Genomic DNA, 16,202 nt, shown 5'->3' on the forward strand with positions numbered 1-16,202 from the left:
CTAGAGAAATGGAAATAAAACAAAAATAAACAAATGGGACCTAATGCAACTTAAAAGCTTTTTCACAGCAAAGGAAAACATAAATAAGACGAAAAGACAACCTTCAGAATGGGAGAAAATATTTGCAAATGAAGCAACTGACAAAGGATTAATCTCCAAAACATACAAGCAGCTCATGCAGTTCAATATCAAAAAAACAAACAACCCCATCCAAAAATGGGTAGCAGACCTAAACAGACATTTCTCCAAAGAAGATATACAGATTGCCAAGAAACATGACAGGATGCTCAACACCACTAATCATTACAGAAATTCAAATCAAAACTACAATGACATATCACCTCATACCAGTCAGAATGGCCATCATCAAAAAATCTACAACAATAAATGCTGGAGAGGGGGTGAAGAAAAGAGAACCCTCTTGCACTGTTGGTGGGAATGTAAATTTATACAGCCACTATGGAGAACAATATGGTGGTTCCTTAAAAATCTAAAAATATAACTACCATACGACCCAGCAATCCCACTACTGGGCACATACCCTGAGAAAACCATACTTCAAAAAGAGTCATGTACCACAACGTTCATTGCACCTCTGTTTACAATAGCCAGGACACGGAAGCAACCTAAGTGTCCGCTGACAGATGTATGGATAAAGAAGATGTGGCACATATAGACAATGGAATATTACCCAGCCATAAAAAGAAACGAAATTGAGTTATCTGTAGTGACGTGGATGGACCTAGAGTCTGTTATACAGGGTGAAGTTAGGTCAGAAAGAGAAAAACAAATACCGTATGCTAACACATATATATGGAATCTAAAAAAAAAAAAAAGAACCTAGGGGCAGGACAGGAATGAAGACCCAGATGTAGAGAATGGACTTGAGGACATGGGGAGGGGGAAGGGTAAGCTGGGACAACGTGAGAGAGTGGCATGGACATATATACACTACCAAATGTGAAACAGATAGCTAATGGGAAGCAGCCACATAGCACAGGGAGATCAGCTCGGTGCTTTGTGACCACCTAGATGGGTGGGATAGAGAGGGTGGGAGGGAGACTCAAGAGGGAGGAGATATGGGGATACATGTATACGTATAGCTGATTCCCTTTGTTATAAAGCGGAAACTAACACACTGTAAAGCAATTATACTCCAAAGATGTTTAAAAAAATGATAGCGAAATATAACCCACTGCATTAAACAGAAATCCTGAGTCCATACTGATAAATATATCAATGAAAAAATTGGAGGTTTGATGAGTAACAGGATATTTACATAAACTATCTCCCCCACAAAATATTTATTAATTACAAAGGAACAAAAAGTACAGTAGAGAAGCCTGGCAGTCACCACCTAAACTGTGGTCAAAGTAAACATGGCAGTAAAGGGACAAAACAAAATCATGTGCCAACAGAAGGGATATAATGGGAACACAGAATTACATCTATGAAATTCCTGCCAAGGATGCAAAGCCTGAATCTAATCATGAGGAACATCAAACAAACCAAAATGAAGGACATTCAACAAAATAACTGCCCTGTAATCTTCTATATTATAAAGGTCATGCAAGTCAAGGAAAGACTCTATTCCGGACTGAAGAGATTAAGAGACACAGCAATTAAATGCAATGCATGATTTAGGAAAGGATCATTTTTGCTAGAAAGGACATTGTTGGGAAAACTGGAGAAATCTGAATGGGGTCTGAGGCAATAATTGTATTAATGTTAACCTGATTTCAATGGTTATATTGTGGTTATGTAGGAAAATGTCCCAGGATATAGGAAAAAACACAATCGCGTATTCAGGGGTGATGGAGTATCATGTCTTCTTAATCTAAAAGATTAAGGAAAAAAATAACTCTATTAACTCTTAAAAGAATAAAATAAATACCAAAAGAAGCTATATTCCCTCTAATTTACTAAAGATGGGGTCAAAACATTCTCAGGACCCATATAATGGGGACAAAACATCCTGCTTCATTTATACCATGGAGAAGAAGGAATTTCCCCTCCTGAAAATTGTCATGCATTGTGGCTGTAGAGCCAACTGGGCTCAAGTCACCCCCAGAATGCAGCTTCCCAACCACTATGCCCAGCACCCTGCTAGGAGGGAAGAGACTACAGATGCCCTAAGCCCTTGGATGAGTAGAAAAGACTTAGGGTAGCTTTAGCTAAAAGATTTCTATTCCTCATATAATAATAACATAATTTTCTATGTGTGCTGTATTGTGAAAAAAGATTAAGAATAATGACGTAGAGTATACCAGGTACACAAAGTCTCAACACATATATTTCTCAGCCCTTCCCTCAAGAAAGCAATGAAATAAACAATTTTGCTCTTGAACAATCCCAGGTGACAGTTAAATACTTAATGTCATCTCATAAAAGCACTGAAAAACAGATACGCCATAAATGTAATTTATTTACCTGTTGAATTAAAGAGGATTATATAAAAGGACTCATCTGTTTCTGGGATATCATCTTCATTAACGAATACAGATATGTTTTGCTCTCTACTTCCAACCGCAAAAACAAGCATTTCTCCTTTTTCAATGGGAACAAAGTCCCCCTCTCTGGCGGTAGCCTTTCCATCCATGGTAGCATATTGGACGGTACAGGCAACATCAACAGATCCATTTCTGAGAACTATAAAGTCAGCAGTCTCACCTTCCCGAACCCTCACTACACGAGGTTCTGAAATATTCATAAAGAAAAGAAGAAACGTGTGAGCTTTTCTGATTCCATCTACATATTTTCAGATCACGTATGTTTCTCCCGGCCCCCCACAAGAAATGACCTCCACTGTGTCTTTACTTAAAGACTCAGCTCTGATCCCAACGCCTACATGAGGTCTCCTCTGATTACTTCTAGTCAATGGCCTCCCTCTTGCCTTGACTCCTATGGAATCCATTTTCTTCAACACCCAATTTGTCAGTAAATTACATAGTGTCTGGAATCCTCTGCCTACTGTTTCATACACTTTATTTTCAAATTTAGACCATAAGTTCCTTGAGAATAGGCCCAGATATCTTAGGTTTTATTTTTGCCACTTCTTCTACAGGGTTAGTAGAAGACTGAACACAGGACTAACTCATTAAGTACATGTTAACTGAAGGTTAAAATATAAATCAATAATACTCAAGAGGTTTAAGAGTCCTACAGTTATAAATTGAACATCTTGCAAAAATGATTTAAGAAAGAATTAGATACCAATAGATTTGATACCAAATAAAACTAAAAGATGTCTCAGGTGGAAAAGACAGTTCTAAAGAAAGCATTAAAGTGGCAAAAATGGGGAAACCTTAATTTATATGTTAACTTATATGTCCATTAAATAATAGTAATTATAGTAAGTAACCATTCATTAAGTATAATATGCAGACCCTGAACTGGCTACACTGTGTACTGGAAGAGGTTATGTGGAAGAGTGTTCATTTTTGCACAATGGAAAGAAAATACCTTGGAATTTAAAAGTGGGAGGAGAACAAAGCTAATAAAATAGTAGTTATTTTATTTTCTTTTTCCTTCAGAAGATCCTTAAAAGTATTTGTTAAAATGTCAAAGAGTTTGAATAATGATCATCCAAACAAATTATGAAATCCTATTTAAACAAGCAACAATTGTGCTTTATTGAAAATGTTCACTTAAAACAATTATTGAAAAAAAGTATTTTTATACTGTTCAAGAAAGATGTGATCTCACTCAAATAAGAAAGCAATACCACCTGCAAAATAAATGGGGTCATCATTTCTTCTAATCCTCAGAGTTGCAGTAGTTTTATTTCCTATTTTAGCTCCTCCAGTGGCATTAAGTAGGATAATGGTAAATTCCTCCATTTCCTCTGGAATCTTTTGGAAAATGTTACACATGCTTTTAGTCAAGTGATTTGTATAAATAATTCCACTACATATTCCTAAATTGTTTTTATCTTTTTAAAAAAAGAGCTTTATTAATAACAGTACTAATGTTCGTTTCTACTTCTGAGGCAGAACCACTCTAAATTATTCAAGTAGGCCTCAGAACCCCTCAAAATTTTAATGTACATTCATCCAAACAGTCACTTTATTTTGACTCACTATAAAATTTAATGGAAATAGAGATATTTTGCCTTACATAAGTTAAAAACAGAAATACTACATAGCTTAAGTTATTTCTATAAGAAAATAGGATATATATTGTTTTTAAGGAAAAACAATGGAACAGAAAAATAACTTTTTGACACACTTAGAACAGAATTCATAATCGTAACAAAAGCTCAGCTAGCTCTCAAACGCCCCTTACAAACCTTACTTAAGTTTCACCGAAGTACATCACAAAGACCTCATTCCCCTGTCCTAACAAGATGAGACTCCCCACATCTCTGAGCCTATATAGCTCCCCAGATGGACACTGTTTCTCTTTCTCATCCATGTAAGCTGGTCTTCTCCAGAGCCTAAAATGGAACAGTGTTGGAACTTTGTCTCTTGAGGCACAAGTGTGAAGGAAAGGAGACAGGTTTCCATATCTATTCGAAGCACAGTGTCCCTCAGAAAGGTCCACCCCATTGTTACTAACTTCTTTCTCTGCATTACCCTGAATCCACCATCCATCTGGTCCAATGTCCTGATTCTGAGAGTGCACCATAGGATACTTGGTAGATGGTGCCCTCATCCTCAAAGGGCCTAAGTACAAACCAAGTGCTTAACCTCTCTCACAAGTATGAATCCCTGATATTTGACACCTACACAGTGTCACCAGTGACTATGAGTTCTAAGAGTTAAAAATGCCTTCAGGGAAACCAAAAATAATATTTCTATTTTGGCTTATAGTCAGACATTATCACACATGAGTTCTTTAGAGGGGTCCCCAATCCCCGGGCCACGGCCGCCTGTTAGGAACTGGGCCACACAGCAGGAGGTGAGCGGCAGGTGAGCAAGAGAAGCTTCATCGGCCGCTCCCCATCGCTCACATTACCGTCTGAACCATCCCCTGCCCCCTGCCCAACCCCACCCCCATCAGTGGAAAAACTGTCTTCCACAAAACGGGTCCCTGGTGCCAAAAAGGTTGGGGACTGCTGCTTTATCACATATTCTCATGACAAAGTAAATTACCAGATGTTTAATTATTTTAAAAAATAATTATTAAACAAAAAAAGAGTTATTTGTGTAATATTTACCTCATCTGGAAGGGAGTAAATGGTGATATTTTTTGAAAATTCCTGATCTCCAAAGAAAATAGTCCCTTGGACAGGAAATACATCTTGCGTAAAGTCTGGACTAACCACCCATGATACATTAACATCACCAAAGTTGCCTCGATTTCTTATTACACCATAAACAGCTGTGAAATACAAATGGGTATAACATATATGAGCATATATTAAACAATTTGAAAATGATGAGTGAAGAAATTGTTCAAATAAAAGTAAAAATAAGCCCTCTTTTTAATAAAAACCAATTATTTCCTTAGCCCAGCCTCAAGGTATATATATAAATTAACCTAGTCTTCCCTCTGTAGGTATACAATTGATAAAATAAATGGACTTGATCTTTTCTATCACAGTTTGCGATTTTAAAAGTCATTCAGCAAAAGGAGCAGAATGGTGACTAATTAGGTACACCTATCACAAAGTCCTATAAGGATATTTGTTAAGGGCAGCAAGAGGAAGCTGCATACTCAAAAGTGATTTTCTTACCCAGACAGACACAGCTCTAAAAATAACCTATCAATACATCTCATTTCGTGCCACTGCAATAGTTCCCTAGCAGTAACTCTTAAAGTTTTTCCTATTTGACTCAACTCACTCTTTTGAGTGTTTGAGTTCTACCACATATGGTTAATTGAAATCAAAATATAACTGAAGTCATCATCACAATACTATGTAAGAAATAAAAATAGCAATCTTAAATATGATTTTTTAAAACACCAATTTCTGTACTACATGTAATTTCTCAGCAGTTGGACAACTAAAAATAACTATTTACTAAAGAAATAAACTAAAAATATGACTAATTTCTTCAGTAAACAGTAATAGAATATAAAAAGTAGAATAAATTACCACTATAGGTATCGTCTCCTTTACTTTCATTTATTGTAACAATTAGATCATCAGAAACAAATTCTATAATCCCATGAGGATCATCATTTTTTAGAATCGTTATGTTGACAACTGTAGCACTTCCCAACTTGCTTTTCCGTTCACCATGGCTGCTGAGGACCACCCAATAATGTTCATCCAACTAAAATGAACATGTCAAATTAGGAAAAATATAAAGTTGAAATTTTCAGAGGAAATAAAAATATATATATTCAAGAATCAGCTTTTCACAAACATGTCACTCACTGAATAAACAAAGCTGATTTTTTTTTTAATTTTTAACACCCTTCCATCAATTAGGAGAGACATCAGATATAAGTATACATTATTCAAAAAGGGAAAAGATAAACCATGATACTATATTAAAATTGTAAGAAGATTTAACCTTATCACTGATGATCTAGTCATTTAAACTAATAAGAGTAAATAAAATAAAATTAATGTAAAAGCTACATATGCAATGGTATGCAAACATAATGGAACAATATCTGATTCCCTTAATATACAACTAAAATTTATTTCCTTTAAAAGAGTAATTTTACAGAAAAATTTCTTCAGTTCAAAACTGTATCACTGAAAGTTCAGTTAATACAGACTACATAAAATAAGGTTTAACATATATAAACCTAAAAGGAGATGAAAACTGATTACACACTGAACGTTTCAGATTGTTTGGTATTGCTTTAATGTAGGACAAACGTGGACAATTCAAATTGGAATAAGTCTTACTTTGTTTTTTAAGCTTCTTTTTTTTTATTTTCCAAACATAAGCACTTCTCAATCCTTTCTTGCCTGCTTCCTTTCCTGTATCTCCTTGCCAATGTTCAAAATATTTATATTCATAATATACAAGATACTATCAACTTTCCACAAAAGCACACGGAAAAAATAAAATTCCATACCTCTGGTATCCCATCCAATCTTGTTAGCAAGGTGATTACGATCTCCCTTTCCCCAGGTTTAAATTCCAGTACCCCTGTGTTCCCATAGAATTCATTGCTATCTCTTGGCTCTATTCGGTAGTGTAGAAACTGCTTAACAAGAGCTCCCCTGGAACGGATGATGTGGAGCTCTACAGATTCTCCTTCCTTAAAAAAATCCACAAAATTCAAAAAGATACATGCACCCCAATGTTCATAGCATTATTTATAATTCCCAAGATATGAAAGCAACCTAAGTGTTCAACAACAGGTGAATGGATAAAGATGTGGTATACACACACACACACACACACACACACACACACACACACACACACACACACACACACACACACACACACACACACACACACAGAGGAATACTACTCAGACATTAAAAAGAACGAACTTTTGGGCTTCCCTAGTGGCACAGTGGTTAAGAATCTGCCTGCCAATGCAGGGGACACGGGTTCAAGCCCTGGTCTGGGAAGATCCCACATGCCGCAGAGCAACTAGGCCCGTGAGCCACAATTACTGAGCCTGCGCATCTGGAGCCTGTGCTCCACAACAAGAGAGGCCGCGATAGTGAGAGGCCCGCGCACCGTGATGAAGAGTGGCCCCCACTTGCCACAACTAGAGAAAGCCCTCGCACAGAAGCGAAGACCCAACACAGCCATAAATAAATAAATAAAATAAAATAAAAAAAGAATGATCCATGCTTTAAAAAAAAAAGAACGTAATTTTGCCATTTGAAGCAACATGGATGACTTGGAGGGCATTATGCTGAATGAAGTAAGTCAGACAGAGAAAGACAAACACTGTATGTTACCACTTATATGTGGAATCTAAAAAGTACAACAAACTAGTGAATATAACAAAAAACTAGCAGATTCAGATACAGGAACAAACTAATGGTTACCAGTGGGTGGGGGGGCAATAGAGAGGTGGGGGAGAGGAGGTATAAACTATTGGGTGTAAGACAGGCTCAAGGATATATAGTATAGCATGGGGAATACAGCCTATATTTTGTACTAACTGTAAATGGAAAGTAACCTTTCAAAACTGTATTTAAAAAAAACAAAAGAATCACACACCCTGAATTTTGGACTGAATAGGTTTTGCATCACAACTTTAAGCAGTTTGTCTAAGGCTCAGCTAGAAATGCCAATGTGTCTCTTTTTCACGTTTGTAAAATGTGAAATAGAGCACAGACCTCTTTAACTCATTGTGAAGGTTAAGGGCTGTGACTACAAAGTGCTTAGAACAGGGAATAGAATATAGAAGGCCCTCATTATATGTTATCTATATGATTATAACAATAATAGTGATGATGACTGTGTTCTTGCCCGTAAAGTACCATATATAGGACAGGAAAAAAAGTCCACAAAAGTTTAAATCTTTCGAGATTGTTCTTTTGAAGCTGTGAGTACAGAATAGATTGAACTTTCTTTCGTACTTACTTGTATAATATAGGGTCCTCTGGAAGCAGGAGAAAATTCAAAAATTCCCCCAGGATCATCATTTTCCAAAATAATTAGGTCACGGCTTGTATATCCAGATTTCAGCACTTGGTTTTCCACGTTGACCCTGGAGAAGTCAGAGGGGAAAAAGTCTTACAGGCTTTGTAAGTCTTATAGACTACCTATAGTCTTACTTCTGAATTTTGAAGTCTTATTTAAAATATTTAAAACACTTCAGATAATGAATATGAAGGTTATTAGGAGGTAAAATTTAAGTTGAATTTAAGTGTGTTAAAATCACTTCAGATCAAAACAGTTTTACTGATAACATTTATGGGAGAACTTCTATTTCTGAATTCATTGGTTCTTTCATATTTGACTGAAACCAAACACTGCATATGTACCTTAAAAATACATTAATCAAAGGTTTAAATATATTTTATAAAGTAGTATCAAATTCACAAGTTTGTTTCCAGTTTTAGAAAAAGTTAATTTGTAACATGTAGTTTAAAAATAATTTAAATAAAATTGTTTTAACTTTACATACACTTGAATTTCTTTAAAAAAAAAAACTCATTACATAAGATTATACTAACTGAATACAAGTTAGTTAACTGCTTGGACTAAAAGCAAGACACACTGACCAAAAATAAAATTGTGATGAGATTTTAGAAATATTTTGTGACCTTTAATATGATTCTATTCACCTTGATTTTAACCTCACGCATTTTCTTTTGTAATAAAACAAAAGAAAATGCGTGACATACATGAAAAAAATGGAATAGAATAGATCTGAGATACGTGACATGCTATAGCAATTCCTATACAAATCTCAGAAGAACATATTAAACCAAGATGTTTTTTATTTCTGATTTTTATGTTCAGCCTATAATTAGAATGATCAAAGGGACTAGGACTGTAACGCTCTGACGGTTTAAAAGCCAGCATACTCTTTGAGAATTCTCAATCCTGCAAGCTGTTCTAAACCTTTCCAAATGTCACTTTCTATTGAATCAAAAAGTACCGTTGATCAGACCTCAAAATTACAATGCAGTCACAATTAATATATAAAAAGGACAGCACACTTCCTGTGTAATAGAGAATCTGAATTAACATCCTTCCCCAGCTTTTGGAAATCTGACAGCCAATACCTAGCATACTAGTGGCCACAGAAGATATAATCCAAATAATAAGATAGTTATCCTTTTTAGATTATTAACGCAGTCATATGATTTTCATAGCAAATTTGCCCATATTTCATTTACATTGATATTTTAATTAAAATCTCCTATGTCCATATAAGCTAAGAGACAAAAAAACACGATCAGAATGTGAAATATAAAAATCCATTCTGAGCATTAAACAAATGAATTTATTTTTAATGTGCTACCCTTTTGGAAAAAGGCAAATTTTTGAAAAGTTCTTTATATGACAACTGAGAGAATGTAGGCAAGAAATTGCTTAGATGCACTCAAAAACCAATGGAAGAGATGAGTGCCCTGCTTCTGAATTCTTTGTTAAACCACAAGATTCATAAAAGATGTTAAGTAAGAATCTCACAAGCAAAGGACACTAATTGTTCTCTTGGTTATATGTACACTATAAGGAAAGTTAAAATTTTTAAGTTCTTCAAAACATGTAATTACATAAATTCTCAAAAATTTTTATCAGATACCTTAAATGCATTCATAATTTAAAACTCTTAATACAAAAAAAAAAAACACTTCATATAAGCTTATCATTAGAAGATAAAAGGACACACAAAGCATGCACAGGCAGGTGGACAAGCAAACTTTCTCAAGACTGGTGGTCATGCAGAACAGCAGCCTTGTCCAAAACATTGACTTGCAAAGCAAAATGTTGAATCACCAAAAACAAGACATTCTTTAGCACACTTACCCAAAATACACGACAAACCTTTCGGTTTCTACCCTGTCAACACAGAAAGAAGGGGGGGCGCGGGGGGGAAAGACAGAGACACTATTTGCCAAAATCTCACCAATACTGTTAGAAATGTGAATGGCAGGGTAAAAATAAAGCTAAAGAAAGCTCTCTTTTTTCCCTCCCTCCCGCACAAGCTAGTCATATTCATTTTAAGGGAACTCTGCACACTGGGTTCTTTGCTATTCACAAATGCTAGCAAAAGGTTTGGCAGTTCCCACTTAGGGAAGATGACCCCATGACCAGCCAGCACGTCAAGACCCATTGAAGACATTCCTTTCCAGGCCTGCTCCAAGGCAGACCCATTGAAGACATTCCTTTTCAGGCCTGCTCCAAGGCGCTGGAGCCTGCCAAGCACTGTGCATGCTCACAAAACCACAGCAGCTGAGCAAATTTCATTCAGCCCAACTTTTAATTACTTAGTAGCTTTAATTAGGTTTCAAAAAAATAAAATCCCACATCCTCAGATATAAAGCCAGTTATTCTTTGAAAATATAAAAACTCTATCAGCAGAGAAATACATATCTTTCATCATTTGCATAGGAATATACTCAAGAAGCCAAAAGATATCACTGTATCTTTTAATTATGACAAATATTACTTAAATATAACTTCATATCAGGAAATCTAAACACTCTGCCAAATTCCCAATGTGCTGTATTTTTAAACAGCCTTGAGAAACATGTCAGAATGTAGAGTCGTAGTGCTTCATTTTTCAAGTCAAATAACACTATAAATAAGGAGTTGTATACTATATATATTACAATTTTTTCTGAAATAAATTGGCATAATAATATTGCTTCTGATTTGGTGAGAACTAAACAACAAAATATTTTTAATTAGTATGGTATTAAAAGCATCATAAATCATTCAGTACCAGGGCAACTTTTATCCCTATTTAATTGAAATATAGAGAATTTTCATTTGAATTTGACATTAAAAGAAAATCGTAAATGGTATCACAATAAAGTGTTAATTATTTTTTGTTGCAATATTTTATTGTAACTTACTGTAATCACAGTAGCATTCACTCATTCTTTCATTTTAGTTTTGTTAAAAATTTGCAAAATTGAGATTTTGACAAAATACGAGATTGTCACATTTATTTAATTAAATGTCTTAGAACACTGAATTGTAATTTGTTCATGCACAACTGAGATAATACAAGTATGCACTAGTTACTAATTGCATTAAAACATTTTAGTATAAATTTGAACTAATTTCTTCTGCTTGAAAAGAGAGGAACCATTAATTTCTGAAATTCTCTGCCCCATGGTTTATACTTTCTTGTGTACTGCCTTAACCCAAAGGAAAGAGAGAGAGAAAAAATACTTTAAAATTATATTTAGTTAATTTCAAAGATTTACATGATAAGGTTGAAAATGACTATTTTGAAAGAATATGAAGAATAGTCACTTATGAACTTGCAGAGGTATAATTTAAATCATTCTTTAGACATTTAGTTCAGAGCAGAAACTCACAGCTTAGCTAACAAAGTTTCTATAGGTTGCTACCTCTTTGGTTAATAATTGCTGTTCATTTTTCTTTAGTTTGTTTTTAAGACTGTCCACTGATTTAATAAGTACTCAAATCTAACTTAAGGGAAAAAAGCACACAAGTGAAAAACTAATAATTTTCAGTTTACATTTCATTACATTTCACCAATTTTTTCATCATATGAAATATATTTCCTTAAGATTTAATGGAAAATATATATTAAAACCATAAGTCATTTAGACTGTGCATGTGTGTTTGTGTTTGTGTGTGTGTGTGTGTTGTATTTGGTTTTTGCTTTTTTTTGTTGTTTGCCTATTTTGTTTTGTCTTAATTTTTATGTTAAGAAAAAGGAATAAAACAATGTGGTACTGAAAGCACACAAAATGAACAGCAGACATGCAACAGATTTGTTCCCTATATTCTGAATTTTTCTTCCACATAAAAATAAAAACAACTACTCATAAGGTTTATAAAATGTTTACACAATACATCAACATAGAAAAACCTACAAGAGACTGAGAGTAAAATTTGGAGAGGACCAGGGGTTACATAAAATAATTATTACTACTTCAGTCCTGATTAAAACAGTATAAAATAACACGTATTGATTCATCTATGAATTTTATTGTTTCTAAAATAAAAATTTTGCAAAGCCCTCAAGTCACATGTTAACCTTCTTTAATATGTATCAACTTTAATATAGAGACCTGTAGTAGATAAACTTGGTTTCAATTTTTTAAATTAACATCAGTTAAGCACAGTAGTTTTTTATTTTGAGAATTTTCTGAATCGCTGAAAACAAATTTCTCTTTGAGAGATTGTGATATTTTCTTGATATAAATTACTTACTGAGAACTGTTAACTAAATCCTTATTATTACTTAAAAATACCCCTTAAATTTTATTATTTTTTATTCTCTGGAAAATTAGTATTATTTAATGTTAAATTCCATGTAAAAAAGAGAATTTCATTATATGAAGATTAACACTTTCTTTTTACTCACTCAAAAAAGCTCTAATCCTCTTCCCTGATGAACATGAAGCCAGCAGAGATGTTTGCCTAACCTAACATTTTGGATTTGCTGCTGCCTATTTTTTGAACATAGCAACATATTAGCTATGCTTAAGATGTATCTAATACCTTCCATAAATTCTCTATGTAATGTTTCTTCATGATAAATAGCAGGGTAAGAGTTCACTATGTTATAACAGTCTAACCAGAAGCCATCAACAAACAGCAGAAAAGTCAGAAGAAGGTCAGCATGACGTTATCTAGTTAGTTTTTTCTTTTTACTTTATGTGGAGGAAAGAATTAAAACAAGAAACAAAATTATTTCAGAGAATGTGAACATATAAATGTCACTAAACATTACCTAAATGGGTTATTACCTGTCTAGAGAAAGTGTTACCGTCTCATTCATTTCTGGTATGTCATCAGCTTTGACAGTAATGTTGATTGTTGTGTCACTTTGCCCAGATAAAAACACAACAGAGCCGTTAAAGGGTCCTATATCATCCAGGGTCACTGCTTTTGAATTAAAGCCAGAGGGCTTCAAGCTCCAATAGACAGTAGCCTCGCCATCAGTTCCATCCCGATGTAAGAGAATGCATACCTTATAAAAAGAAAACAGAACAAGTTCTTCTGAAATACATGCTCACAAATTACATAAGCTTTTCAGTTAGTGCATACACTTGTTATATGAATATGTTTATGTATTGTGCATAGAGAAGTGAACAATTAAAATGATATTAAAAGCACAATTGAACAAGCTTCTCTTTAAGTATGATGATAATTTCAGATCTGACTATTTTATATTAGTTTTTGCTAATCAAATTTCTCTACTAAATTTCCCCCACCCAAAAACACGCCTAACCTGGGATTTGTCTTTAAAAAAAGACTTCATTTTAAAAGCCAAAGAACCATGAAAACCACAGAACAATGGCTAAAGAATAAATTTACATCAGAGGTTCTCTGAAAAAAAGAATTAATTTAATATCACAATACAAACTGAAAAATAAGCTTTTGTGACTAAATCTGGGAAGTACACAGTGATGTCAAATGCATCCTAACGTGATAGGGGGCAAAATAAGAAAATAATAATACAAATAAGAAATGTTTCTAACCAACACAACAAATGCAGCAGAAACAAAATCAGATGCTCAAATCATGGCTCTGGGTTACCCTGGGCAAGTTACTTAACCTCTCTGACCTCAATTTCCACATGTGAAATGAAGCTAGTGGTTCCCTATTTTGCAAGTTCCTGGTGAAGATTAAAGTGTCTCTCCATAGCATGAGCTAAATAAATGGAAACTATTATAATAATTCTGAACCAAATTGTATTTGGTAGTTTTATTTAAGTGCAGCACATTTTAAATACGTATAAGAAAAGGATCACTGAAGATCATAATGAAGTTTTTTTTCAAACAAAGAATGTAAACAAATATTTAATAGTATATAATGCTATTCTTTTTAAGTGCCTAAAAAAGGTATCCTCTGCTCTTTGCCCTTGAACATAGGCCATCTTGAAAAACATGGAAGATATTTTCCTCACTAACCATTCTTCTAATTTGGCTAGCAACGGTCAAGTCTGTAGACTAGCAAGCAAAGTAAGATTCTTAGAAAAGACAAAACAAAGTAAGAAAGGACTGGGCCCTTAAATCACCCCAAGAGGGTAGGCGTGGCCAGGCTGTAGATGGGGACAAAGAGAACAAAGGGAAATTCTCACTCTTTCTGCTGTTTCCCAGGATGGGAAGAATGCAGGTTTCACAGAGCCCAAAATTTTCCCTAGAAGCTAATTTTCCTCTAGGGAAAAATACGAAATGGTAAATGTACAGCTTTGTAAGATAAATGAATAAAAACCCATTCTTTCAGAAAAAACTGAACACTTTTTAGTTTTTAGAAGAAAAATATTAAAATATTATGAAAAATATAAAAAGCCAAAACCATCTTGAAACAGAGCTTCTCTGCCAATTCATAGAATCAAATATACAAAGGAAGTTGTGATCACCATATTTTGACATGAGGCTTTGATAACAAAAACAACTCTCCACATTCCTGATCTCAACTGCAACCCAGTTTAAACCAAATCTAAGTGTAAGAGACTTGGAGAGGGTTTTAGGGACAGACTGTGGCTCAGGGAATGGTAAGGTCAAAAACCAGAGGGGTCCCTATATAGATGGCAGGAAAATTCAACCACGGTGGGGGGAGGCACGGAGAGGTGCTGTATATGTGAGCATGTTTGCGTGTGTCTGTGTGTGTGTATCCAGAAATTTACATATATATGTAAATAAAATGTTATATATATATATATATATATATATATATAATTCCGAAGATTTGGCATCCACTACTTTACCACCATCACCTCCACCACCAAGTATAGGACGTCACCTGAATCCTGCCCAAGGCAAGCATGAGGAGTGCTCAGAAATAGAAAAGGTCAAGGATTCCTGTGGTACATATGACTTGGCCAATAAAAAAAAATTGTGTTTGGCTATTACTCTACCAAATGTCATACCACTAGCTGAACGCAGCCTCATCAAAATACCCTACTTTTGGGGCTTCCCTGGTGGCTCAGTGGTTGAGGGTCCGCCTGCCGATGCAGGGGACACGGGTTCGTGCCCTGGTCCAGGAAGATTCCCACATGCCGTGGAGCGGCTAGGCCCGTGAGCCATGGCCGCAGAGCCTGCGCGTCCGGAGCCTGTGCTCCGCAACAGGAGAGGCCACAACAGTGAGAGCCCCGCCTACTGCAAAAAAAAAAAAAAAAATCCTACTTTTGCTGTGAGCAATTAATTCTAATTTTATTCTATCGAATATGGCAAAAGATGATGAAAAATCACACATTCACCAGTTACTTATGTCAAATTACATACTGAAGGCTTGCTGTAAATGGTGAAGCTTTTCAAGATCTGTTAACTCAATAAACTAACCCGACCTCCCCCTCAAAAAAATAGTGTCTTTACATTATCTCAAACTCATTAGGCCCCATAAATAAGAAAAAGCCTACTTACCACTTCAGCAGCAAAATCTTCTGGTTCATGCAAAATGATTGGAAGATTGCTAATAAAGCCAATTTCTCCATTTGCAATGTCTGGAGTAACCACTAAAGAAATATTTCGGATTTTTCCAAATCTAGGACTTATGGGTGGGATTGGGGGAACTATATTCACCAACTCCAGATTTTCCAACTATAATAAACAAAAAAAAACCATTAAAATGGAAAGAAAAGACATTTTTAAGAAAAATGTTAAAGTCTTAATTGCATGGACAAAAAAATAAGCATGGGTAAGGCCACCAATAACTTGG

At 34.8% G+C, this 16,202-nt stretch overlaps 1 protein-coding gene across 1 annotated transcript in view; it reads right to left on the reverse strand.

Annotated features, from left to right (window-relative positions):
• Window positions 1-16,202, reverse strand: part of ADGRV1 (adhesion G protein-coupled receptor V1) — a gene marked incomplete at both ends in the record, with an annotated part of 526,225 nt that overhangs the window by 491,794 nt on the left and 18,229 nt on the right. The window contains 9 exons of the mRNA XM_079702360.1: window positions 2,431-2,697; window positions 3,728-3,851; window positions 5,159-5,322; window positions 6,041-6,221; window positions 6,982-7,167; window positions 8,460-8,586; window positions 10,359-10,391; window positions 13,286-13,509; window positions 15,908-16,084. Coding sequence (XP_079558486.1) covers window positions 2,431-2,697; window positions 3,728-3,851; window positions 5,159-5,322; window positions 6,041-6,221; window positions 6,982-7,167; window positions 8,460-8,586; window positions 10,359-10,391; window positions 13,286-13,509; window positions 15,908-16,084 — 1,483 coding nt within the window. The remainder of the gene's footprint in view (window positions 1-2,430; window positions 2,698-3,727; window positions 3,852-5,158; window positions 5,323-6,040; window positions 6,222-6,981; window positions 7,168-8,459; window positions 8,587-10,358; window positions 10,392-13,285; window positions 13,510-15,907; window positions 16,085-16,202) is intronic.

The sequence above is a fragment of the Hyperoodon ampullatus genome (genome assembly GCF_949752795.1).
Source record: "Hyperoodon ampullatus genome assembly, chromosome: 4".
Lineage (NCBI taxonomy): Eukaryota > Metazoa > Chordata > Mammalia > Artiodactyla > Ziphiidae > Hyperoodon > Hyperoodon ampullatus.